The sequence below is a fragment of the Hyperolius riggenbachi genome, chromosome 2, assembly GCF_040937935.1.
Source record: "Hyperolius riggenbachi isolate aHypRig1 chromosome 2, aHypRig1.pri, whole genome shotgun sequence".
Lineage (NCBI taxonomy): Eukaryota > Metazoa > Chordata > Amphibia > Anura > Hyperoliidae > Hyperolius > Hyperolius riggenbachi.
Window position 1 is genome coordinate 564,871,051 of NC_090647.1, and position 27,389 is coordinate 564,898,439.

At 48.1% G+C, this 27,389-nt stretch overlaps 1 protein-coding gene across 6 annotated transcripts in view; it reads left to right on the forward strand.

Moving 5' to 3' along the window:
- GSK3B (glycogen synthase kinase 3 beta) overlaps positions 1-27,389 on the forward strand; it is a 167,868-nt gene that overhangs the window by 84,512 nt on the left and 55,967 nt on the right. For all 6 annotated transcript variants that reach the window (XM_068270966.1, XM_068270964.1, XM_068270965.1 and 3 more), the window contains exon 2: positions 5,194-5,387. In XM_068270966.1, coding sequence (XP_068127067.1) covers positions 5,194-5,387 — 194 coding nt within the window. The remainder of the gene's footprint in view (positions 1-5,193; positions 5,388-27,389) is intronic.

The window sequence follows — 27,389 nt, forward strand, 5'->3', positions numbered from 1 at the left end:
GTAGCTGGGGCACAGTCCCATCTCTTCCAAGGCGGTCTTCAGCATCAGTAGCCAGGGGACAATCCATCTCTTCCGGGGTGGTCTTCAGCATCTGTAGCCGGGGGACAATCCGTCTCTTCTGGGCTGGTCTTCAGCATTAGTAGCTGGGGCACAGTCCCATCTCTTCCAAGGCGGTCTTCAGCATCAGTAGCCAGGGGACAATCCATCTCTTCCGGGGTGGTCTTCAGCATCTGTAGCCGGGGGATAATTCATCTCCTTCGGGATAGTCTTCAGTAGCGGGGGACAATCCATCTCTTCCAGGGTGGTCTTCAGCATCAGTAGCCAGGGGACAATTTATCTCTTCCGGGGTAGTCTTTGGCATCTGTAGCCGGGGGACAATCCATCTCTTCCGGGGCGGTCTTCGACATTGGTAGCCGGGGGACATTCCATCTCCTCTGGGTTAGTCTTTGGCATCTGTAGCCGGGGGACAGTCCATCTCCTCCGGGGTAGTCTTTGGCATCTGTAGCCGGGGCACAGTCCATATCTTCCGGGGTGGGCATTGGCAGCCGAGATGTCACATGACCCGAAGGCTGGCTCCCCTTCTGCCCAGCTCTCATTGCACTTGTCTGTATTTCAGCTCAGAAGAGCAGTGTGGCAGTCCCTGCCGTGTGCTCAGAAAGGACCAAATGGAGAATTGCTTTGCAAACCGCCATGTAACCACTTAGCTGAACCTCTGCCACTTATTTCAGTGGAACAGCAGCAGAGCGGCTGCAGCTCAGGCTGTGGTCGATAAACGGCTGAAAAGCAATTTCTTCTGCAGCTGCTGCTGTCTCTGTGAGTGGTAACCCAGTGCACAGGCTGTGCAGGGCCAGTTAGCTTGCATGGTAACCCAGTGCACAGGCTGTGCAGGGCCAGTTAGCTTGCATGGTAACCCAGTGCCCAGGCTGTGCAGGGCCAGTTAGCTTGCATGGTAACCCAGTGCACAGGCTGTGCAGGGCCAGTTAGCTTGCGTGGTAACCCAGTGCACAGGCTGTGCAGGGCCAGTTAGCTTGCGTGGTAACCCAGTGCACAGGCTGTGCAGAGCCAGTTAGCTTAGGGCCAGTTAGCTTGCATGGTAACCCAGTGCACAGGCTCTGCAGGGCCAGTTAGCTTGCGTGGTAACCCAGTGCACAGGCTGTGCAGGGCCAGTTAGCTTGCGTGGTAACCCAGTGCACAGGCTGTGCAGGGCCAGTTAGCTTGCGTGGTAACCCAGTGCACAGGCTGTGCAGGGCCAGTTAGCTTGTATGGTAACCCAGTGCACAGGCTGTGCAGGGCCAGTTAGCTTGTATGGTAACCCAGTGCACAGGCTGTGCAGGGCCAGTTAGCTTGTATGGTAACCCAGTGCACAGGCTGTGCAGGGCCAGTTAGCTTGTATGGTAACCCAGTGCACAGGCTGTGCAGGGCCAGTTAGCTTGTATGGTAACCCAGTGCACAGGCTGTGCAGGGCCAGTTAGCTTGTATGGTAACCCAGTGCACAGGCTGTGCAGGGCCAGTTAGCTTGCATGGTAACCCAGTGCACAGGCTGTGCAGGGCCAGTTAGCTTGCATGGTAACCCAGTGCACAGGCTGTGCAGGGCCAGTTAGCTTGCGTGGTAACCCAGTGCACAGGCTGTGCAGGGCCAGTTAGCTTGTATGGTAACCCAGTGCACAGGCTGTGCAGGGCCAGTTAGCTTGTATGGTAACCCAGTGCACAGGCTGTGCAGGGCCAGTTAGCTTGTATGGTAACCCAGTGCACAGGCTGTGCAGGGCCAGTTAGCTTGTATGGTAACCCAGTGCACAGGCTGTGCAGGGCCAGTTAGCTTGTATGGTAACCCAGTGCACAGGCTGTGCAGGGCCAGTTAGCTTGTATGGTAACCCAGTGCACAGGCTGTGCAGGGCCAGTTAGCTTGTATGGTAACCCAGTGCACAGGCTGTGCAGGGCCAGTTAGCTTGTATGGTAACCCAGTGCACAGGCTGTGCAGGGCCAGTTAGCGTGCATGGTAACCCAGTGCACAGGCTGTGCAGGGCCAGTTAGCGTGCATGGTAACCCAGTGCACAGGCTGTGCAGGGCCAGTTAGCTTGCATGGTAACCCAGTGCACAGGCTGTGCAGGGCCAGTTAGCTTGAATGGTAACCCAGTGCACAGGCTGTGCAGGGCCAGTTAGCTTGCACGGTAACCCAGTGCACAGGCTGTGCAGGGTCAGTTAGCTTGCGTGGTAACCCAGTGCACAGACTGTGCAGGGCCAGTTAGATTGCATAGTAACCCAGTGCACAGGCTGTTTATCAGCTCTGTTCAGTTACCTGCTCCGTATACCATCGTATTCCGCCACTCCCTCCCATAGGGAACAGTAGCCTTGCTTGCCCCTCCCACAAATCCCTGCACCACAAGTCCGAACCTTTCAAGCTGAAGCCACACCTATAGAAACACAGCAGGGGCGGGATGTTGGTTCTGTATAAACCATATACTCCCTCCAAGTGCCACACCTCCTCCCAGGCAGGAGGCTGTGATGATGTGGGAGCCCTGTTCCGGAAAACCTCTAGATGCTGCTGGGAGCCTCTGTAATGTGGGCAAAGCATGGCAAGTATTTGGAGGTGGAGTCACGTGACCTCAGTCACATGACCTGTGGCCAGAGAGCAGCATAAACGGCAGTGCAGGTTTCAGTAACATGGTTTACGTTGAGGTAATGGCATTGCCTGTATATGAGAAGACTATAAATTGCCTGTAATGGTACTTTGTGCTGTGCTCTGCAGCGCTCGCACCTTATATAAGAGGGAATATCATTAGTGCGGCTCTGTGCTGCCGGTCAGCGCCCCAGCGTGGCGGTCTCCAGCTGTGCCGTGCATGAAAGGCTGTTTCTAGCTGCGCAATGAGCCTTCACCTAATTAGTGCCAGGCTGGATAATAAGCCATGGAGAGCAGTGCGGATCCCCCTCACCTGCTGGGGAGCGATAATGGCTGAGACTGACAGATGAAGTCACAGGACCCCGCCCCCAGACTCGTGCCTGCGGTGCTGCTCAGTTACAGTGCTGGAGACCATTACCTGAGCCATTCCTGGCAGCAAGGGTAGTGAGACTCTTCTAGATCACATTGCAGCTCGCTTCTGTCATATCTGACCTCTGCAGCAGAAACACTCCAGCAGCTCAGAGGACAGGCAGTGGTGGTACGGGAGGTGAGGAGGTGGTTTGGTCATTCAGCCGTTGTCTTCTCCTCCAATTAGGAGGCCTCGCTGAGACTCACAGGAGCTCCATTTGAGGCAAGAGATGGTCTTTGTGATGCTGAGAATTCTGAGCTGATGTAAACGCATGCTGTTCACTGATGGGCCAGTCACTTGATTGGTCCGTTTCCAAGCTGCAGAATTCTTTTATTGTGAAACTCTGCATTTCGTTCACCTCACGATTTGTGTGAGCGGCCGATACTACCAGGTTAATAGGGCGGCCTGGCGTGCAGCCTTGTGGCCTGGTTGGTACCCTATAATGGAGAAGCATACGTGCGATGCCTGGTTCACACCCTGTCACCCGGGCAACCTTCATTGGGATGGACTTGTCTAGATTGGTAAAGTATCAGACGAGTGTACAGTGGTTCTCTGGCGCCACCTTTTGTTTCCAGAAAGTGGGGATGAGCGTTTGTCCGTAGCGATTGGTTGTTCAGACAAACCCGTGATGTGCGCAGAAACGACCGTCCACCTCCTTATCCAACCATTATCCTGAGGTGATAGGGATATGGAGGCTGCCATATTTGTTTCCTTATAAACAATACCAGTTACCTAGCAGCCCTACTGATCTCTTTTGCTGCAGTAGTGTGTCACTACCCTGAATCCAGTCAGACTTGAGGCATAGGCATCTGATCTGCTGCATGCTTGTTCAGGGGCTATGGGTAAAAGTGTTAGAGGCAGAGGATCAGCAGGACTGCCAGGCAACTGGTATAGCTTAAATGCAAATAAATATGGCTGCCTCCATACCCCTCTCTCTTTGACACCTGAGAAGCCTGTCTTTTCTCTGACAGCTTTGCTGAGCCGGGATAAGCATTCACTTCAGTTGCCCCACACTATTGCCATGTGAGCCTCTGCAGTGACGGATGGAGGTACCTCATACCGTATGGCAGAATAGGGAGACAGGACTTGTAGATCTGTCTTAGCGGAGCACAAGCAGAACAGAAGTGTTGGGTGCACACTGCCCAGCCCCCGATGAGTACTGATGTACGAAACGCATTGGGTGGAGCGGCAAGTCGGCACGGTGAAATCTGGATTGTGATATGCGTGATTTTATTGTGGGAATGTGAGTGCACTACTTTTAAAGTTTTAAACTAAATAGTACATTTTACACTATAAGCTCCTTTTAGTTACTAGGCACACTGCATGAGATGTGAAGCTGCGAGCTCTACCATTAGGAACAGTGATCCGTTCTGCTGAAGTTGTGCTTTGGAGACGGCCTGCGATAAACACAAGTGTGGCTGCTGTCTTATAACCTGGACAGCAATCAGTAAGGTGAGAGGCCACTGGTGATGGTATAACAGATGCACAAGGAGAGGAAGCTACACCGTGGGGTTTAAGGCTTTTTTTTTGCTGTCTGTTCCCTGGCAGCTAGAATATATGGCAGTGTTCTCCCCAGAAATCTTTTCCAGCCGGGTGGCATGAAAAATTAGCCGGGTGGGGCGTAATGAGAGAATACAGGGCAGGTGCTTCTGTGCGCAACTCTGCTTACAACATAGGAGGAGGTGAGCTGATAACAGCCGGGTGCTCAACAAAACTAGCCAGGTGGAGCGCCCGCCTAAAAGAGCCTGGGGAGAATACTGTATGGTAAGACCCTGTTTCTGGTGTATGCACTAGGAGGCGATTTCCATCACTGGGCATTGTGGGAAGAGCGGTGATTGTTATGTGGTTGCTATTGCTGTCTGAGATCTGGCAGCTATGATATATGGTGAGGACCTGTGATACCTGGTGGATGGAAACACAAGTGGCTATGTGACACTGGGGTGAATTTGAATAAGAGACAATTATATTAATACAGTATTACGCTATGTTTTTTTCTTTTGAATGATCTCATTACAGAATACGAAGTTGCTACATGAGAGCGCAGTATTGCTTGGAGAAAAGAAGTGTTGGGTGCCTCTGTGTTGTGACCTCTGCATGTCTGTAGATTCCTCCTTATACTGATTGTATTTCTCACGTTTTCTGAACTCTCCTCCTCTTGTTCCCTCAGGAGACAAGGATGGCAGCAAAGTTACCACTGTGGTGGCCACGCCAGGCCAGGGTCCAGACCGGCAGCAAGAGGTCAGCTACACAGACACCAAGGTGATTGGGAACGGCTCCTTCGGTGTGGTCTACCAGGCCAAGCTGTGTGACTCGGGGGAACTGGTGGCAATCAAAAAGGTTCTGCAGGACAAACGGTTCAAGGTGAGTGCCGAGATGATTGGCGTGACTCTATTGTGATAGATTGATGGGGCAATCACACACTGGAGAGGACTGCTGCATCCAATGCCAGATGCCTTGTGCTTTACTAATTCATAATTTATGCAAAGTCGTGCAAGGAAGCAGGTTGTTCTATGGGTTCACTTACACATCCTCTACAGAAGCCGAGGTGGCCCACCTAAAAAGTTTTACTTCTTTAGGTAGAGGGAAGCTTCCCATCTCCTGCTTGACCCCACCGTTGCCACACATGGACCCTCTGAACATATACTAGAGCTTTTCTGATATGTTCTCCTTCGTGTAGGAGCCCTCACAGAGGTTGTGGACATGTGCCTCCAGCTCAGGCCACGATGACACGATAACATCTGACGAGCTCTTGTCTGATATGTTCTCCTTCATGTACGAGCCCTCGCAGACGCTGTGAGCCTGTGGACACGTGGCTCCTGTTCCTCTGTGCAGGCGTGGTCGTACTGTGCATTAGTGCATGCAGAACACCGATGCCACGATAACTTCTGACGAGCTCTTGTCTGGTATGTTCAGAGGGGTTGTGCAGGTCAGCAGAGGGGCTGAGGACACCGGAGGCCTCGGGACTACCTAAAGGCCTCTACCTGGGAAAGTATGTCACTTTTTTTTTGCATTCGGGCCACATCAGGTCCAAATTCTGGAAAAAATCGCATTCTGATTTGGAGTCAATTCGTTCCTCTTTTTGTTTTGCTAATAATAGTACACATAAATATAAAAGTGCGCTGCTTCCCTAAATCTGCTTCATGTGTCTTGGCTGTTTTTGCAGATGAGAATGAAGCCATGGCGTGTAGGTTGTTAAATTTATTTATTAGATAGCAGGTGGGGATAAAGCTTGCTACACACAGGCAGATATGAGGCTTTTCTGGTGGAAAGTGATTGTTTTGAATGATTTCACGATTGGTGAGAGATCAGACTGGACAGCGGTATCAGTGTACCCACGTCTATGATGGCGTGACACTTACATCTGATCAAGTGCCTGTCCCTTCAGTGTGTCAGTAAATCATTCTAACACCCATATACGCTTCAGCGCTATTTACCAGCATATCCCAAGTTTCAGCAACCAAAGACTCTGCTGTAGACCGACCCACTGATTGCTGGGTTAACTTCTCTAGATCAGGAGGTCTAAATTGCACAGAGAATGAAATGTGATTTGCCTAATGTGAGTTACTGAACAGAAGCAGTAGAAGGTTGCGCAGTAAAAGCAAGAAGTCATTCAAAACTTCTTGCTGAACAAGAAGAGAAAGACTCAGTCTATCAGACTCCTGAACAGTTACAAGACAAATAATTTTTATTGTGCTTTTCTCCTTGTGGACTCAAAGTGCCAGAGCTGTAGCCACTAGGGGGTGCTCTGTACTCAGCAGCCCTGTTAGGGAGTCTTGCCCAAGGTCTCCTACTGAATAGGTGCTGGCTTACTGAACAGGAAGAGCCGAGATTTGAACTCTGAACTCCTGTGTCAGAGGCAGAGCCCTTAACCAGTAAACTACCCAGCCACGTACCACTCCAGCGAAAAATTAAGCAGTTATAATCTGACAGAACAGACATGTTTTGGACGAGTCCATCTCTTCATGGGGGATTCTCAGTCTTTCTTTTGTTTTCAAAAGAATTTCCTCAATGGCAGCTTAACTGACAAATTAGTAAGATGCCAACCTCCCTGCTTGCTTGCACACTGTTTTGGCAATTAGATTTTGGACCTAAGCCCACTAACATAGTTGTGTCCACTTTTCAGTTACACATCAATGTTACAGATGCTGAAGCGGACACAGCTGCGTTAGTGGGTTTAGGCCCTTATCAACTGCTGTTCAGGAAATGATTTTGAAAAAAAAAAAAAAAATGAGATATCCTCCCATGAGGAGATGGACTAGTCCAAAACCTGTCAGTTGTGTCAGATTTTAGCTGTTTACTTTTTTTTGCTGGAGAGGTCCTTTAAAGAGGAACTCCAGTGAAGATAATGTAATAAAAAAGTGCTTCATTTTTACAATTACGTATAAATAATTTAGTCAGTGTTTGCCCATTGTAAAAACTTTTAAATCCCTGATTTACATTCTAACATTTATTACATGGTGACATTTTTACTGCTGGCAGGTGATGTAGCTGCTGCTTGCTTTTTTGGCAGTTGGAAACGGCTGTAAACAGCTATTTCCCACAATGCAACAAGTTTCACAGACAGGAAACTGCCAGGAGTACCACGGTCCTCAGTTTCTTGTGGGAGGGCTTTCACCACAATATCAGCCATACAGCGCCCCCTGATGGTCTGTTTGTGAAAAGGAATAGATTTCTCATGTAAAAGGGAGCATCAGCTATTGATTGGGATGAAGTTCCATTCTTGGTCACGGTTTCTCTTTAAGGTGCATACACAATTTTAATCCCAATACTGTTAGTAAAAAACGAAAACTCTTCCCCCAACCCTAACCTGCACCTAGCTGTAATCTGCAGTAACTTACACATAGGGGTCTCGTGTGTCCTGTAAGCGCAGTTCGCATACAGCCCAGCAGGTGGCGACTCGTGCCGATGCCATTGGCTTGCTTGGACCGAGGTTGGGAGTCCTGGTTCTGCTCTGTGGGGACCTCAGTACTGGTGTCTTTGCTGGAATCAGCTGTGGATCTGTCCTGATTGGCTCTATAGAAGGCGTATTGGAATAGTTGTGCTATTTGTGCCGCTCGCCCCCGTGACATGTGCGGCGCTGTGCTGGGACGCCTGTGGGCGGCTCTGTCACGGCTATTAATACGTATGTTGTGCAATAGACGCTGTGTGATGGTGACATGGCTGACATGCTTCTCTGCTGCTGCGTCACACATGCCAGAAGTGACAGCTGGAGCTGCGCGGAATCTCACACTGACTCTAACCAGCTCTGCTCAGACAGCATATCAGAGCCTTGGTAAACTAATACTGTGCATAAGTGAGGCCTGCAGCAGGCCTGGAATACCTTTGTTATACTCCATGTGATTGGGGGCTCCGGTTCCAGGAGGACTCCGAGTTCAGGCCGTGACTCCTCTGACCTCGAGCTCTGCTCCGCCCCTTCCTGCTTATCTATGATGATGCTGCCAGTGCATGGAGCACAACAGGAAGGGGTGGAGCTCCACGGCTAGATGAGGCCAGTATGGGCATGACATTGTAGTGCTATAATATATAGGCCTTATAAAGCATTCGCTCAAAACAGTTTCATACATTTAATTGAATAATACCAGTGTTCTCCTCAGAACTTTTTTCCAGCCGGATGGCATGAAAAAGTAGCTGGGTGGGTTGCGAGGGGGGAATGCTGGGATGGTGTAACTCCACTTACAGCATAGGAGGAGGTGAGCCGATGACAGCCGGGTGCTCACCAAAATTAGCCGAGTGGAGAGTCTGGGGAGAGCACTAATTATATTTAACACATTACACTTATAAAAAATGGAAATTGTAGACAGGTACAAAAATCTTCCGACTACAACTCCTCAGTTTCTGAAACTCCGACTCCGGGTGCCCAAAATTGCCTCGACTCCAACTCCGACTCCACAGCCCTGGTTGTAGAGGAAAGAAGATCCTCTCCAAATAGGCCGATGTCATTTTCTCTGACCTACCGTTGCCTGTAGGCTTCTAGTTAGTCTGAAACATTCCCCTTTAAGGTGCGTACACACGCACTGCCAACGACCGGTCCGCCAGACCCTCCCGCTCAGCGGATCGTTCAGAAACAGCCTTATCATTCTGCCGACAGCGTGTACACACGTGCTACTGTCGGCAGAACGTTCGCCCAGCGGGAGCGTCTGGCAGACCCATAGTTGGCGGCAGTAGTGCATGTGTACACACCTTAAGTCACGTGGCCATGAAAGACAAGACCAGACACATTTATATTGCGCTTTTCTCCAGTTGGACTCAAAGCACCAGAGCTGCAGCCACTAGAGCGCACCCAGTAGGCAGTAGCTGTTAGGGAGTCTTACCCAAGGTCTCCCAACACTGAATATGTGTGTCTGTGACAGTATTGGGGGCTGTAGCGGTGTTGAAGGACTGTAGTTGTGTTACATTTTGTGTGGCTGTGGTGGTATGGGGCGGACTGTGACAGTTTTGGGGGTACTGTAGCTGTGGCATTGTTGGGGGAGTGTAGCTGTGGCAGTGTTGGGGGACTGTAGCTGTGGCGGTGTTGGGGGACTGTAGCTGTGGCGGTGCTGGGGGACTGTAGCTGTGGCGGTGCTGGGGGATTGTAGCTGTGGCGGTGCTGGGGGACTGTAGCTGTGGCGGTGCTGGGGGACTGTAGCTGTGGCGGTGTTGGGGGACTGTAGCTGTGGCGGTGTTGGGGGACTGTAGCTGTGGCGGTGCTGGGGGACTGTAGCTGTGGCGGTGCTGGGGGACTGTAGCTGTGGCGGTGCTGGGGGACTGTAGCTGTGGCGGTGCTGGGGGACTGTAGCTGTGGCGGTGCTGGGGGACTGTAGCTGTGGCGGTGCTGGGGGACTGTAGCTGTGGCGGTGCTGGGGGACTGTAGCTGTGGCGGTGCTGGGGGACTGTAGCTGTGGCGGTGCTGGGGGACTGTAGCTGTGGCGGTGCTGGGGGACTGTAGCTGTTACGGTGCTGGGGGACTGTAGCTGTGGCGGTGCTGGGGGACTGTAGCTGTGGCGGTGCTGGGGGACTGTAGCTGTGGCGGTGCTGGGGGACTGTAGCTGTGGCGGTGCTGGGGGACTGTAGCTGTTACGGTGCTGGGGGACTGTAGCTGTGGCGGTGCTGGGGGACTGTAGCTGTGGCGGTGCTGGGGGACTGTAGCTGTGGCGGTGCTGGGGGACTGTAGCTGTGGCGGTGCTGGGGGACTGTAGCTGTTACGGTGCTGGGGGACAGTAGCTGTGACTGTTGGAGGGCTGTAGCTACTGAATGCAGCAGCTGTGGTTTCCAGGGTCATATTGTATTAGCTGAACAGCTGTGACCACAGACAGACTCAGCTGTAGCCTTCCCTACCCCCAATTCTTCCCTGCCTTCCAGGACAAAGGAATTCCTAGAGGTCACATGGTCATTAACCCTTCTCTCTCCTCACTGAGAAGTCCTGCATCCTCCTGGAGAGGCTATATACATTGTATACAGCATGGCTGAGCCCCCTCTGTCATCACGTGCTGGTGTGATGTCATAGAACGCTGTGCGCTGTGCTCTCGCACTGTATGCTGCCACACCACTACTTTGCTTGATGAAGTGGAAACATCATTTCCGTTTCTGCCATTTCAGAGGTTGTGTGAGATCTCTGCTTACAGCAGCATAAGATGAGAGCAGCATACTGGTACCCACAATGCCGAGCGCGGAGGTACGGGGTCCCCAAGGCTAGAGAGCAGGGCTACCGGGAATATCCAGACAGGATTATTAAAGCCCAGCTAAGCCGGAGATGGAACAAGGCAAATTCTTATCTCGTGATCAGTGTATAGAAGCAGCGTATAGAAATACAGAATACCAGCATTATGTCACTGCAGTACAACTTCCTTCCTCTCCTCTGTGGATGCAGCAGGTGGGCGGGTCTAGAGTGCGCACGTGACAGCCAAAGTATGGAGCACAATAATATGTATAAATACATCAGAGGGCTATATAATAGCTTGGCGGATGAGCTTTTTGTCCCTAGGCCTACACAAAGGACTAAAGGACATGATCTGCGCATGGAGGAAAAACGTTTTAGCCATTTATTTAGGAAAGGGTTCTTTACAGTAAGAGTGATTAAGATGTGGAATGCATTGCCACAGGAAGTCGTTATGGCAAATTCTATACCTGCATTTAAAGGGGGCTTAGATGCTTTCCTTGCGTTGAAAGACATCCATGGCTACAATTACTAGGTAATGCCTAATGATGTTGATCCAGGGATTTTATGTAGGCCGTCGTGTCCAAGGACGCCCTCAATGGGCCCTGGCCAGGATTTGAACCCTGGTTTCCCATGTCAGAGGCAGTGCCCCTAACCAGTACACTATCCAGAACCACCATAGATCAGATTACATTTCCCAGCATCCCACCTTTGCAGTAAATGCCATCTGTTTACATCGGGAGGCAGGACTTGCAGTTCACAGGAAGTAGATAGTGAGCAATTAAAGCGCACCTGAAATCAGAACTTAATCTTTGCTCAAAAGATAAGCAGCATAATAACCTTGAAAGAAAAACATTTCTTGGTTACAGCTGATACATATCCTGCAATACATCTGAAGTGTGTCTACTTCCTGCTTTCATGGAAGCTGACATATTATCATCCTGTGTTTACCAGTTAGCTGCTCTGCCGAGGTAGTCAGCTGACACAGCTGATGGATCAAATTACAACTTATGATTAGTCACAAATGAGGAGGATAAACTCTCTGCTATGGAAATGTAGCCACGCCCAGACCCACCTGACCATAAGCTAGCTCCTCATTGGATCCCGAACACAACAGCAAATCTGGAAGCGAACGGTGTGAATTGGCTGCACCAGAAAAGCATTTTACACAATTGATGCACTTAAAGCCATTACTGGATATATCCACGTAGAGTACAGATAGGCTAGAACATCTTTGAGTTGTTATTGCGGTCTGTGATCCCATTGGAGAGAGACCTCATGCCCTGCTGGTGACAGCAGCGAGTGTAGGGTGGCATTGTGGGCCAGCTGCTGACAGGAAGCGCTTGCCTCTCGCCCGGGGGCAGCTTCCTGTTTTGCTGTGCACAGAAGACGGTTATCTGTGTCAGAGGGAGGAAGTGTTTACTGTGATGACAAACATCAACCTGCCGCCTCCGTGTACCCATGAAACTACACAGAACCAGTTTTCCTGAGCAAAGGTGACGCTCCACGCTGCAGTGACAGCCGTGTTTACCTTGTCACTGGCCTCCCTCTGTACAGAGCAAGCTGCATGGACTGTCTGCATCATCAAATCTACAGCCTAAATATACAGCCATTTATCCAACTGTACATCCAGATCTGCTGGTTTATAGCACAGATACAGGCTAAATATACAGCCATTTATCCAACTGTACCTCCAGATCTGCTGGTCTATAGCACAGATACAGCCTAAATATACAGCCATTTATCCAACTGTACCTCCAGATCTGCTGGTTTATAGCACAGATACAGCCTAAATATACAGCCATTTATCCAACTGTACATCCAGATCTGCTGGTGTATAGCACAGATACAGCCTAAATATACAGCCATTTATCCAACTGTACCTCCAGATCTGCTGGTTTATAGCAGATACAGCCTAAATATACAGCCATTTTTCCAACTGTACCCCCAGATCTGCTGGTTTATAGCACAGATACAGCCTAAATATACAGCCATTTATCCAACTGTACATCCAGATCTGCTGGTTTATAGCACAGATACAGCCTAAATATACAGCCATTTTTCCAACTGTACCTCCAGATCTGCTGGTTTATAGGACAGATGCAGCTTAAATATACAGCCATTTATCCAACTGTACCTCCAGATCTGCTGGTTTATAGCAGATACAGCCTAAATATACAGCCATTTTTCCAACTGTACCCCCAGATCTGCTGGTTTATAGCACAGATACAGCCTAAATATACAGCCATTTATCCAACTGTACATCCAGATCTGCTGGTTTATAGCACAGACACAGCCTAAATATACAGCCATTTATCCAACTGTACCTCCAGATCTGCTGGTTTATAGCACAGGTACAGCCTAAATGTACAGCCATTTATCCAACTGTACCCCCAGATCTGCTGGTTTATAGCACAGATACAGCCTAAATATACAGCCATTTATCCAACTGTACCTGCAGATCTGCTGGTTTACAGCACAGATACAGCCTAAATATATAGCAATTTATCCAACTGTACCTCCAGATCTGCTGGTTTATAGCACAGATACAGCCTAAATATACAGCCATTTATCCAACTGTACCTCCAGATCTGCTGGTTTACAGCACAGATACAGCCTAAATATATAGCAATTTATCCAACTGTACCTCCAGATCTGCTGGTTTATAGCACATACACAGCCTAAATATACAGCCATTTATCCAACTGTACCTCCAGATCTGCTGGTTTATAGCACAGGTACAGCCTAAATGTACAGCCATTTATCCAACTGTACCACCAGATCTGCTGGTTTATAGCACAGATACAGCTTAAATATACAGCCATTTATCCAACTGTACCACCAGATCTGCTGGTTTATAGCACAGACACAGCCTAAATATACAGCCATTTATCCAACTGTACCTCCAGATCTGCTGGTTTATAGCACAGGTACAGCCTAATATACAGCCATTTATCCAACTGTACCCCCAGATCTGCTGGTCTATAGCACAGAAACAGCCTAAATATACAGCCATTTATCCAACTGTACATCCAGATCTGCTGGTTTATAGCACAGATACAGCCTAAATATACAGCCAGTTATCCAACTGTACCTCCAGATCTGCTGTTTATAGCACAGATGCAGCCTAATATACAGCCATTTATCCAACTGTACCTCCAGATCTGCTGCTTTATATCACAGATGCAGCCTAAATATACAGCCATTTATCCAACTGTACCTCCAGAACTGCTGGTCCTATAGCACAGATACAGCCTAAATATACAGCCATTTATCCAACTGTACCTCCAGATCTGCTGGTTTATATCACAGATGCAGCCTAAATATACAGCCATTTATCCAACTGTACCTCCAGATCTGCTGGTTTATAGCACAGATGCAGCCTAAATATTCAGCCAATTATCCAACTGTACCACCAGATCTGCTGGTTTATAGCACAGATGCAGCCTAAATATACAGCCATTTATCCAACTGTACCTCCAGATCTGCTGGTTTATAGCACAGATACAGCCTAAATATACAGCCATTTATCCAACTGTACCTCCAGATCTGCTGGTTTATAGCACAGATACAGCCTAAATATACAGCCATTTATCCAACTGTACCTCCAGATCTGCTGGTTTATAGCACAGATGCAGCCTTATATACAGCCATTTATCCAACTGTACGTCCAGATCTGCTGGTTTATATCACAGAGGCAGCCTAAATATACAGCCATTTATCCAACTGTACCTCCAGATCTGCTGGTTTATAGCACAGATACAGCCTAAATATACAGACATTTATCCAACTGTACCTCCAGATCTGCTGGTTTATGGCACAGATACAGCCTAAATATACAGCCATTTATCCAACTGTACCTCCAGATCTGCTGGTTTATATCACAGATGCAGCCTAAATATACAGCCATTTATCCAACTGTACCTCCAGATCTGCTGGTTTATATCACAGATGCAGCCTAAATATACAGCCATTTATCCAACTGTACCTCCAGATCTGCTGGTCTATAGCACAGATACAGCCTAAATATACAGCCATTTATCCAACTGTACCTCCAGATCTGCTGGTTTATATCACAGATGCAGCCTAAATATACAGCCATTTATCCAACTGTACCTCCAGATCTGCTGGTTTATAGCACAGATGCAGCCTAAATATACAGCCATTTATCCAACTGTACATCCAGATCTGCTGGTTTATAGAACAGACACAGCCTAAATATACAGCCATTTATCCAACTGTACCTCCAGATCTGCTGGTTTATGGCACAGATACAGCCTATATATACAGCCATTTATCCAACTGTACCTCCAGATCTGATGGTTTATAGCACAGATACAGCCTAAATATACAGCCATTCATCCAACTGTACCTCCAGATCTGCTGGTTTATAGCACAGATACAGCCTATATATACAGCCATTTATCCAACTGTACCACCAGATCTGATGGTTTATATCACAGATACAGCCTAAATATACAGCCATTTATCCAACTGTACCCCCAGATCTGCTGGTTTATAGCACAGGTACAGCCTAAATATACAGCCATTTATCCAACTGTACCCCCAGATCTGCTGGTCTATAGCACAGATACAGCCTAAATATACAGCCATTTATCTAACTGTACCTCCAAATCTGCTGGTTTATAGCACAGATACAGCCTAAATATACAGCCAGTTATCCAACTGTACCTCCAGATCTGCTGGTTTATAGCACAGATACAGCCTAAATATACAGCCATTTATCCAACTGTACCCCCAGATCTGCTGGTTTATAGCACAGCTACAGCCTAAATATACAGCCATTTATCCAACTGTACCACCAGATCTGATGGTTTATAGCACAGCTACAGCCTAAATATACAGCCATTTATCCAACTGTACCACCAGATCTGATGGTTTATAGCACAGGTACAGCCTAAATATACAGCCATTTATCCAACTGTACCCCCAGATCTGCTGGTTTATAGCACAGCTACAGCCTAAATATACAGCCATTTATCCAACTGTACCACCAGATCTGATGGTTTATAGCACAGGTACAGCCTAAATATACAGCCATTTATCCAACTGTACCCCCAGATCTGCTGGTTTATAGCACAGCTACAGCCTAAATATACAGCCATTTATCCAACTGTACCCCCAGATCTGCTGGTTTATAGCACAGCTACAGCCTAAATATACAGCCATTTATCCAACTGTACCTCTAGATCTGCTGGTTTATAGCACAGATACAGCCTAATATACAGCAATTTATCCAACTGTACCTCCAGATCTGCTGGTTTATAGCACAGATACAGCCTAAATATACAGCCATTTATCCAACTGTACCTCCAGATCTGCTGGTTTATAGCACAGATACAGCCTAAATATACAGCCATTTATCCAACTGTACCTCCAGATCTGCTGGTTTATATCACAGATGCAGCCTAAATATACAGCCATTTATCCAACTGTACCTCCAGATCTGCTGGTTTATAGCACAGATGCAGCCTTATATACAGCCATTTATCCAACTGTACGTCCAGATCTGCTGGTTTATATCACAGATGCAGCCTAAATATACAGCCATTTATCCAACTGTACCTCCAGATCTGCTGGTTTATAGCACAGATACAGCCTAAATATACAGCCATTTATCCAACTGTACCTCCAGATCTGCTGGTTTATATCACAGATGCAGCCTAAATATACAGCCATTTATCCAACTGTACCTCCAGATCTGCTGGTTTATATCACAGATGCAGCCTAAATATACAGCCATTTATCCAACTGTACCTCCAGATCTGCTGGTCTATAGCACAGATACAGCCTAAATATACAGCCATTTATCCAACTGTACCTCCAGATCTGCTGGTTTATATCACAGATGCAGCCTAAATATACAGCCATTTATCCAACTGTACCTCCAGATCTGCTGGTTTATAGCACAGATGCAGCCTAAATATACAGCCATTTATCCAACTGTACCACCAGATCTGATGGTTTATATCACAGATACAGCCTAAATATACAGCCATTTATCCAACTGTACCCCCAGATCTGCTGGTTTATAGCACAGGTACAGCCTAAATATACAGCCATTTATCCAACTGTACCCCCAGATCTGCTGGTCTATAGCACAGATACAGCCTAAATATACAGCCATTAATCTAACTGTACCTCCAAATCTGCTGGTTTATAGCACAGATACAGCCTAAATATACAGCCAGTTATCCAACTGTACCTCCAGATCTGCTGGTTTATAGCACAGATACAGCCTAAATATACAGCCATTTATCCAACTGTACCCCCAGATCTGCTGGTTTATAGCACAGCTACAGCCTAAATATACAGCCATTTATCCAACTGTACCCCCAGATCTGCTGGTCTATAGCACAGATACAGCCTAAATATACAGCCATTTATCCAACTGTACCTCCAGATCTGCTGGTTTATAGCACAGATACAGCCTAAATATACAGACATTTATCCAACTGTACCTCCAGATCTGCTGGTTTATGGCACAGATGCAGCCTAAATATACAGCCATTTATCCAACTGTACCTCCAGATCTGCTGGTTTATATCACAGATGCAGCCTAAATATACAGCCATTTATCCAACTGTACCTCCAGATCTGCTGGTTTATAGCACAGATGCAGCCTAAATATACAGCCATTTATCCAACTGTACCTCCAGATCTGCTGGTTTATGGCACAGATACAGCCTATATATACAGCCATTTATCCAACTGTACCTCCAGATCTGATGGTTTATAGCACAGATACAGCCTAAATATACAGCCATTCATCCAACTGTACCTCCAGATCTGCTGGTTTATAGCACAGATACAGCCTATATATACAGCCATTTATCCAACTGTACCACCAGATCTGATGGTTTATATCACAGATACAGCCTAAATATACAGCCATTTATCCAACTGTACCCCCAGATCTGCTGGTTTATAGCACAGGTACAGCCTAAATATACAGCCATTTATCCAACTGTACCCCCAGATCTGCTGGTCTATAGCACAGATACAGCCTAAATATACAGCCATTTATCTAACTGTACCTCCAAATCTGCTGGTTTATAGCACAGATACAGCCTAAATATACAGCCATTTATCCAACTGTACCCCCAGATCTGCTGGTTTATAGCACAGCTACAGCCTAAATATACAGCCATTTATCCAACTGTACCCCCAGATCTGCTGGTCTATAGCACAGATACAGCCTAAATATACAGCCATTTATCTAACTGTACCTCCAGATCTGCTGGTTTATAGCACAGATACAGCCTAAATATACATCCATTTATCCAACTGTACCCCCAGATCTGCTGGTTTATAGCACAGCTACAGCCTAAATATACAGCCATTTATCCAACTGTACCACCAGATCTGATGGTTTATAGCACAGCTACAGCCTAAATATACAGCCATTTATCCAACTTTACCACCAGATCTGATGGTTTATAGCACAGGTACAGCCTAAATATACAGCCATTTATCCAACTGTACCCCCAGATCTGCTGGTTTATAGCACAGCTACAGCCTAAATATACAGCCATTTATCCAACTGTACCACCAGATCTGATGGTTTATAGCACAGGTACAGCCTAAATATACAGCCATTTATCCAACTGTACCCCCAGATCTGCTGGTTTATAGCACAGCTACAGCCTAAATATACAGCCATTTATCCAACTGTACCCCCAGATCTGCTGGTTTATAGCACAGCTACAGCCTAAATATACAGCCATTTATCCAACTGTACCTCTAGATCTGCTGGTTTATAGCACAGATACAGCCTAATATACAGCAAATTATCCAACTGTACCTCCAGATCTGCTGGTTTATAGCACAGATACAGCCTAAATATACAGCCATTTATCCAACTGTACCTCCAGATCTGCTGGTTTATAGCACAGATACAGCCTAAATTTACAGCCATTTATCCAACTGTACCTCCAGATCTGCTGGTTTATAGCACAGATACAGCCTAAATATACAGTCATTTATCCAACTGTACCTCCAGATCTGCTGGTTTATAGCACAGATACAGCCTAAATATACAGCCATTTATCCAACTGTACCTCCAGATGTGCTGGTTTATAGCACAGATGCACCCTAAATATACAGCCATTTATCCAACTGTACCTCCAGATCTGCTGGTTTATAGCACAGATACAGCCTAAATATACAGCCATTTATCCAACTGTACCTCCAGATCGGCTGGTTTATAGCACAGATGCAGCCTAAATATACAGCCATTTATCCAACTGTACATCCAGATCTGCTGGTTTATAGCACAGATGCAGCCTAAATATACAGCTATTTATCCAACTGTACCCCCAGATCTGCTGGTTTATAGCACATACGGCATAGTTCTGGATAAATCGCACTCCTGGACTCTACATGAGGTAAAAGACACATCTGAACATTTGGTATTTTTCTAAGGGGATAGAACCATTATCCCATGTCTAGGGCAGAAGGTGCAGGGGGGGCTTAGTTCCTAGGGCAGGCGGTGATGTAGCCACTGCTATGTATTTGTGTACAGGTTGCTCTGGAATCTGTTGGGAGGCCAGAGTTAGTATGCTGATTAAAGTGGACCTGAACTCTTGGACAGGAGGAAAACATTGAGAAATACACCCTGTATGTATTTAGAGAGCTTAGCCTGTCTAATTCCCCCTCATTTGTCACTAATCGCCAGTTGTAATTTGATCTCTCCCCTGTGTCACATGACTGCCATGGCAGATAAGCTCATTGGAAAGCACAGGATGTTAACAATATGTCTGCTTCCATGAATCAGGAAGTAGGAACAGTGCAGATTTATTTTAGGATCTGTATCAGCTGTAACAAAGAAACGTTTTTCTTTAATGTTATTATGCTGTTGCTCATCTTTTAGAGCAGAGAGGAAGTTCTGAGTTCTGGTCTGTAAGGTGGACAGGAACTGGCCAGCCCTCCCCTCCCTCCCACCCCACACATTGTCCTGCAGAGCAGCATACATCACATGATCACCAGCTGGCGCACACCATGTGCTGGAGATTATGGAGCTGCTCAGACTTTGCCTCCCTGTATTACAGATGAAGTTGTTTTCAGTTGGAGTTTCTGTGTATTCTGTAGCCTCGTATGAACACGTTTACACATTCACACAGCACCACTATTTCTGCGAACGCTCTGCAGAGCACATTAAATAATACATGCCACTAAAGCCAGCCATGCCTCTAGAGATGATGGCCAGATTCAATCTAGAGACAAATCTCTTTCTGATGGAATCTGATTGGAGAGAGATCTGTCAGCTGCCCAGACACCGCAGGCCGAATCCCGATCAATTTCTTTTACAAATGTCTTTATTAATAGACTCCAGAATCAAATACAACGGTGCATCTGAACATTATAGAATAAAGTCAAAGCCAAAGAAGTTATATCAGTTCCAACTTATGACAATTTTTACAAAAGCACAGTATCAAATAATAGTTCTGTGCTGTAAATCCAGTACCATAAGAAAAAACAATCATAGAACAGGAAACATAATCTAAACTCATAACCATATTAGTACTTGCTCTTTCAAAAAGTCCAGGTCTAGCAACCGCAAAAGGACAAAATGATCAGATAACTCTGATTTGAATAAAATTTGCCAATTTTGCCTTGTTGTTCGCTTTAGTCGTCTCATCAGAAGTAAACTGCTGCAAAACGAGGGGTTTAGACCCCCCAAATCCCCGGGCAAAGATCCACAATCAACTTGGTCGTGGATTTTGCTGCACTGAGAGGCAGAGCTTCCTGCTGTAGCTCTGCCTCTCCTGCCGTCAATTGCTTCGCAGATCTCCGCCCCTCTCTTTGAAGGAAGACTGAGAGGGGCGGGGAGAGGCGGCGATTTGCCGCGATTGACAGCAGTAGAGGCAGAGCTGAAGCTGAAAGCTCTGCCCCTTCCAGGAAGCGCCGGCAGGATTGCTCCCCGGGGATTTGGGGCGTCTAAAGCGCTCGTTATGCGGCGGTTTACTTCTGATGAGGGTACTGAAGCGAATTATAACGTAACCATGTCAAATTTTTTTTTGCTTCAGTCTCTCTTTAAAGGTGACCTTAGTGAGAGGTTGTATGGAGGCTGCCATATTGATTTCCTTTTAAGCAATACCAGTTACCTGGCAGCCCTGCTGAGCTATCTGCCTGCAGAATCACACCAGAAACAAGCATGCAGCTAATCTTATCAGATCTGAGAATTATGTCAAACACCTGATCTGCTGCATGCTTGTTCAGGGTCTAGGGCTAAATGTCTTAGAGGCAGAGGATCAGCAGGATTGCCAGGCAACTGATATTGCTTAAAAGGAAACATGGCAGCCTCCGCATACCTCTCACTCCAGTTCTCCCTTAAGTAGCTCCATTAGGCTGGTTTCACAGTGGGACGTTACAGGCGCACGTTAGAGCAGCCTGTAACGCACCACACAGCAATGAAAAATCAATGGGCTGTTCACAGTGCCCACGTTGCGTTACTCAGTAACGCTGCGCCACAAGACAACGTACTGCATGCAGTACTTTATAAGTGGTAGAGCCGCGTTAGACTGCTTGCACATGCTCAGTAACGTTGGGGAGGAGCGGAGAGCGGCCGGGCACATGGCTAATTAATATTCACTGCACTCAGTGACGTGCAGTGTTTACTTCCTGGAGCGGCCGCTCTGTGCGGTGATTGGCCGGGCGGGACCACGTGATGCCGCATGCGTCCAAGTGTACGCATCACGGCATCAGGGACGCCAGAGTGAGCTGCACAACGCGGCTCACTCTGACGTCCACAGCAGAGAGCACCAGGCATTGCGTTAGGGGCACGTTATGCGACCATAACGTCCCCTAAAAAGCAACGTCCTGGTGTGTTAACTAGCCTTAGGGTACATTTTAATTATACTCCATTCATCCCATTCTCCATCATATTTATGTAGCGTATTTTACATAGAGTGATCTATGAGATCCATAATTCTCAGATCTTCAGACTAATAATACAGTGAGTTGTTTCCAACTTCTAGCAATCGCCCAAAGGATTGATCCTATAAATACATAATATACCAGAATCAGCCTTGTGATGCTGACTCGCTGGCTTGACGCTGTCCCCTCTATTGTGCATTGTGCACTTCACATTACCTGTCCTTGTCCACTGCTGGCTACGGGTGCAGTCCTTCCTCCATACGTGCGCCCCATGTGGTGGGACAGCGTTGTTTCGTTGCACATCTCGATATCGTTCGCTGTTATTACCGCACACCCGATTTGAGCGAGTCGGCCTTACATCTTGTAGCATGTCCGACCAATTCATCTGACCAATGTCGGCCCGAAATTGTTCGAATAGTCAATCAGGCACTTAGCGGCAACGACTTTCATCCGATTTGATAATTATTGAATCGAATTGGCCGCCAAGTCGCCTGATGTATGGCCACTTTAACTGGCAGCACATTATTCTTGTTAATATTTATATAGCTCTAACGTCTTCTGTAGCGCTGTACATAGTGCACATAAAGTGGGGAGCACAGATACACAGTAAATGTAAAGGACACTGTATAGGGAACGCTGTGGAGCAGAGGGGACACTGAAGCCAGGACACTGTATAGGGAACGCTGTGGAGCACTGAAGCCAGGACACTGTACAGGGAACGCTGTGGAGCAGAGGGGACACTGAAGCCAGGACACTGTATAGGGAACGCTGTGGAGCAGAGGGGACACTGAAGCCAGGACACTGTACAGGGAACGCTGTGGAGCAGAGGGGACACTGAAGCCAGGTCACTGTATAGGGAACGCTGTGGAGCAGAGGGGACACTGAAGCCAGGACACTGTATAGGGAACGCTGTGGAGCAGAGGGGACACTGAAGCCAGGACACTGTATAGGGAACGCTGTGGAGCAGAGGGGACAATGAAGCCAGGACACTGTACAGGGAACGCTGTGGAGCAGAGGGGACACTGAAGCCAAGACACTGTATAGGGAACGCTGTGGAGCAGAGGGGACACTGAAGCCAAGACACTGTATAGGGAACGCTGTGGAGCAGAGGGGACACTGAAGCCAGGACACTGTATAGGGAACGCTGTGGAGCAGAGGGGACACTGAAGCCAGGACACTGTACAGGGAACGCTGTGGAGCAGAGGGGACACTGAAGCCAGGACACTGTACAGGGAACGCTGTGGAGCAGAGGGGACACTGAAGCCAGGACACTGTATAGGGAACGCTGTGGAGCAGAGGGGACACTGAAGCCAGGACACTGTATAGGGAACGCTGTGGAGCAGAGGGGACACTGAAGCCAGGACACTGTATAGGGAACGCTGTGGAGCAGAGGGGACACTGAAGCCAGGACACTGTGTAGGGAACGCTGTGGAGCAGAGGGGACACTGAAGCCAGGACACTGTATAGGGAACGCTGTGGAGCAGAGGGGACACTGAAGCCAAGACACTGTATAGGGAACGCTGTGGAGCAGAGGGGACACTGAAGCCAGGACACTGTATAGGGAACGCTGTGGAGCAGAGGGGACACTGAAGCCAGGACACTGTATAGGGAACGCTGTGGATCAGAGGGGACACTGAAGCCAGGACACTGTATAGGGAACACTGTGGAGCAGAGAGGACACTGAAGCCAGGACACTGTATAGGGAACGCTGTGGAGCAGAGAGGACACTGAAGCCAGGACACTGTATAGGGAACGCTGTGGAGCAGAGGGGACACTGAACCAGGACACTGTATAGGGAACGCTGTGGAGCAGAGAGGACACTGAAGCCAGGACACTGTATAGGGAACGCTGTGGAGCAGAGGGGACACTGAAGCCAGGACACTGTATAGGGAACGCTGTGGATCAGAGGGGACACTGAAGCCAGGACACTGTATAGGGAACACTGTGGAGCAGAGAGGACACTGAAGCCAGGACACTGTATAGGGAACGCTGTGGAGCAGAGAGGACACTGAAGCCAGGACACTGTATAGGGAACGCTGTGGAGCAGAGGGGACACTGAACCAGGACACTGTATAGGGAACGCTGTGGAGCAGAGAGGACACTGAAGCCAGGACACTGTATAGGGAACGCTGTGGAGCAGAGGGGACACTGAAGCCAAGACACTATATAGGGAACGCTGTGGAGCAGAGGGGACACTGAAGCCAGGACACTGTATAGGGAACGCTGTGGAGCAGAGGGGACACTGAAGCCAGGACACTGTGTAGGGAACGCTGTGGAGCAGAGGGGACACTGAAGCCAGGACACTGTATAGGGAACGCTGTGGAGCAGAGGGGACACTGAAGCCAAGACACTGTATAGGGAACGCTGTGGAGCAGAGGGGACACTGAAGCCAGGACACTGTATAGGGAACGCTGTGGAGCAGAGGGGACACTGAAGCCAGGACACTGTATAGGGAACGCTGTGGATCAGAGGGGACACTGAAGCCAGGACACTGTATAGGGAACACTGTGGAGCAGAGAGGACACTGAAGCCAGGACACTGTATAGGGAACGCTGTGGAGCAGAGAGGACACTGAAGCCAGGACACTGTATAGGGAACGCTGTGGAGCAGAGGGGACACTGAACCAGGACACTGTATAGGGAACGCTGTGGAGCAGAGAGGACACTGAAGCCAGGACACTGTATAGGGAACGCTGTGGAGCAGAGGGGACACTGAAGCCAGGACACTGTATAGGGAACGCTGTGGATCAGAGGGGACACTGAAGCCAGGACACTGTATAGGGAACACTGTGGAGCAGAGAGGACACTGAAGCCAGGACACTGTATAGGGAACGCTGTGGAGCAGAGAGGACACTGAAGCCAGGACACTGTATAGGGAACGCTGTGGAGCAGAGGGGACACTGAACCAGGACACTGTATAGGGAACGCTGTGGAGCAGAGAGGACACTGAAGCCAGGACACTGTATAGGGAACGCTGTGGAGCAGAGGGGACACTGAAGCCAGGACACTGTATAGGGAACGCTGTGGATCAGAGGGGACACTGAAGCCAGGACACTGTATAGGGAACACTGTGGAGCAGAGAGGACACTGAAGCCAGGACACTGTATAGGGAACGCTGTGGAGCAGAGAGGACACTGAAGCCAGGACACTGTATAGGGAACGCTGTGGAGCAGAGAGGACACTGAAGCCAGGATCCTCTATACCCTTCCCTTATTTCCGCACCCCCCCATGTTAATGCTTTGTTTTGCTTTGGCAATGCTAAATGTATTTGGTCCTGCCAATAAACCTTTTTTGGATTGGATTGGACATGCTATCGAGGGCACTGGGAATGTGGAATACACTGTGGGAATTCTGGGAAGCTGGGACACACTAGGGGACGACTCTTGGAAGCTGGAACTCTGTATTGGGGCGTGGTGGGAGGTGGAGTGGGGGGCTTTGGAAATTCTATATTATAATTACCAAGTGTCTGCGTCCCCTGTCCCTGTGCCCGTGCGCTTGTGTTGGGACAGGGGAGGACGGGGCCAGGTAGCTGGGCGGTCGTGTGTGTGTGCGCATGCGCGCTGACATGCGGCGCTCACAGGGGTGAGAAGCGGGTTTGTGAGACAGACCTAGAGCCCATTACATTAACAGTCTTAGGTCTACTTGTCTGGAATATTATCGATGCAGCGGGGGTGGCTGGGCACATTATGGGAGGTGAAGGGCACTTGGGTCCCGGGAAACTATGGGTTGAAATTGGGAATTTGGGAATCGCTGGAAAGTGGTGTAAAGTGGGATGCTCTGGAAAACAGAGAGCTGATTATTATTATTTAGTACTTGTATAGCGCTGTACAGAGTATATTGTTTTGTCTAATACCTACCATACCAATCTAATCCCTTCCATAATCGTTTGTCTATTTATTGTGTAGTGCATGTATCATATTCTAGGGCCAATTATAGGAGGAAGCCAATTAACTTATTGCTACGTTTTTGTGGGTTGTGGGAGGAAACAGGAGTGCCCGGAGGAAACACACACAGACTCGAGGAGAACATACAAACTCCTTGCAGATAGTGACTGGCTGGGATTTGAACTGGGGACTCAGCGCTGCAAGGTGAGCGCTAACCACTACGCCACCATGTAGACCCGGAATACTAGAAACTTGCAACAAACTATATATAGTAAGGAAATGGTAAAGATGGCGGTTAGTACGGGACCAGTAGATCCTGACGGTGAACTTGGCCTTAGTTGTGATTTAGCTGATATCATTTGATGAGTGTCTATATTTATCCTGATCCATTTTTTTAGTCCATTGTTTTCTCTTCCTATCCTCTGTACACCTGACGTCCCGGCATCTCCTGCCCTCCCGGCATCTCCTGCCCTCCTGGCATCTCCTGCCCTCCCACATCTCCTGCCCTCCACAGGCCACTTTTCTGGTTTGTGCTGTGCTGCTGCCCCATCTCTCATCGCTGGCTATAATTATCTTTTATAAGCTATGGAATGATTCATGTGCCAGAAATAGCGTTGCGGAAGTGTGCGCTGTAAAATGTGCCACATCAGTGCCGTGTAACTGCAGCCTGAGCGCAGAAAGAAGTCATTACCCCAAGTGTGTGGAGCGCCGCCCTGGTGGCAGCACTCAGTACTGCAGTGCCAGGTAACTGCAGCCTGAACACAGAAAGAAGTCATTACCCTGTGTGTGTGGAGCGCCACCACTCAGTACTGCAGGACATCCTTTAGAACTTATTGGAGTAGGACAGCACTACCCACCCCTCACCACATAAGTGCCATGTAACTTGCCCTGTGTGTGCAGTGCCCCCCTGGTGGCAACACTCGGTATTGTGTGAAATCTGTTAGAAATTGTGTTATTCGAGTAGGACAGCCCGCCCGCCCCCAGCCCTGTGTATGGTGCCATTTCGCAGCCTCTTCCTCCCAGAGTGACAGAATGCCGATTAGTCACACTCTCTCCTCTCTGATTCTCTCGTTGGGCGCCAGACGCACGTTTATCAGCACCTGTCATAAAATCATCCGTTTTCTACTTTGTCTGCAGATCCCACGTCTTCCTCTCCTGCCGCCGGCGCAGCGTTGGACAAATTAGTCAAATTGTCTGATCATTTATTTATAAGAGCTGCTATTTTTGAGGCCGGGTAATTGATTTATATATTCGCTGTAATGACGTTGGGCCAAGCGGGATCTCTGCGTTCCAGGACTGCCGGCTTCTGCCTTCGCTGTGAGATTTTTATTTTTCTCACTGCCTTCGTTTTCTGGATTGGTTGGAAGGCCTCACACATGAGAAGATAACGGTTCCCGGGCTTCAGACCTGGGTGCAGGATAAAAGCACGATTGTGAGGGGAAAAGCTGTACCTTTTAGGGCTTGTGGTACAGCGGACCTGAACTCAGAACTTCCTCTCTGCTCTTCAAGATAAGCAACAGCATAATAACCTTTAAAAGAAAAAACATCTTTGTTACAGCTGACACACATCTTTGTTACAGCTGCAATAAATCTGCAGTGTGTCTACTTCCTGCTTTCATAGAAGCTGACATACGGTTAACATCCTGTGCTTTCAAATTAGCTTCTCAGCTGTAGCAGTCAGCTGACACAGCTAAGGGATCAAATTACAACTTGTGATTAGTCACATATGTGGTGAATTGGATAGCTCTAAATGCATACAGGGTGCATTTCTATGTTTTCTAGAGTTCAGCTCCACTTGAATGTGCGTTTTCATATCTGACCGGCATTTTTAGAACTTGGATTTTGCATCTAAAATGTGAAATAATCCGATCAGAATCCTGATAAAATCACATTGTAGCTCTTTATACAGAGATGATCAATATCTCATGCATAAATTATTATTAACCTC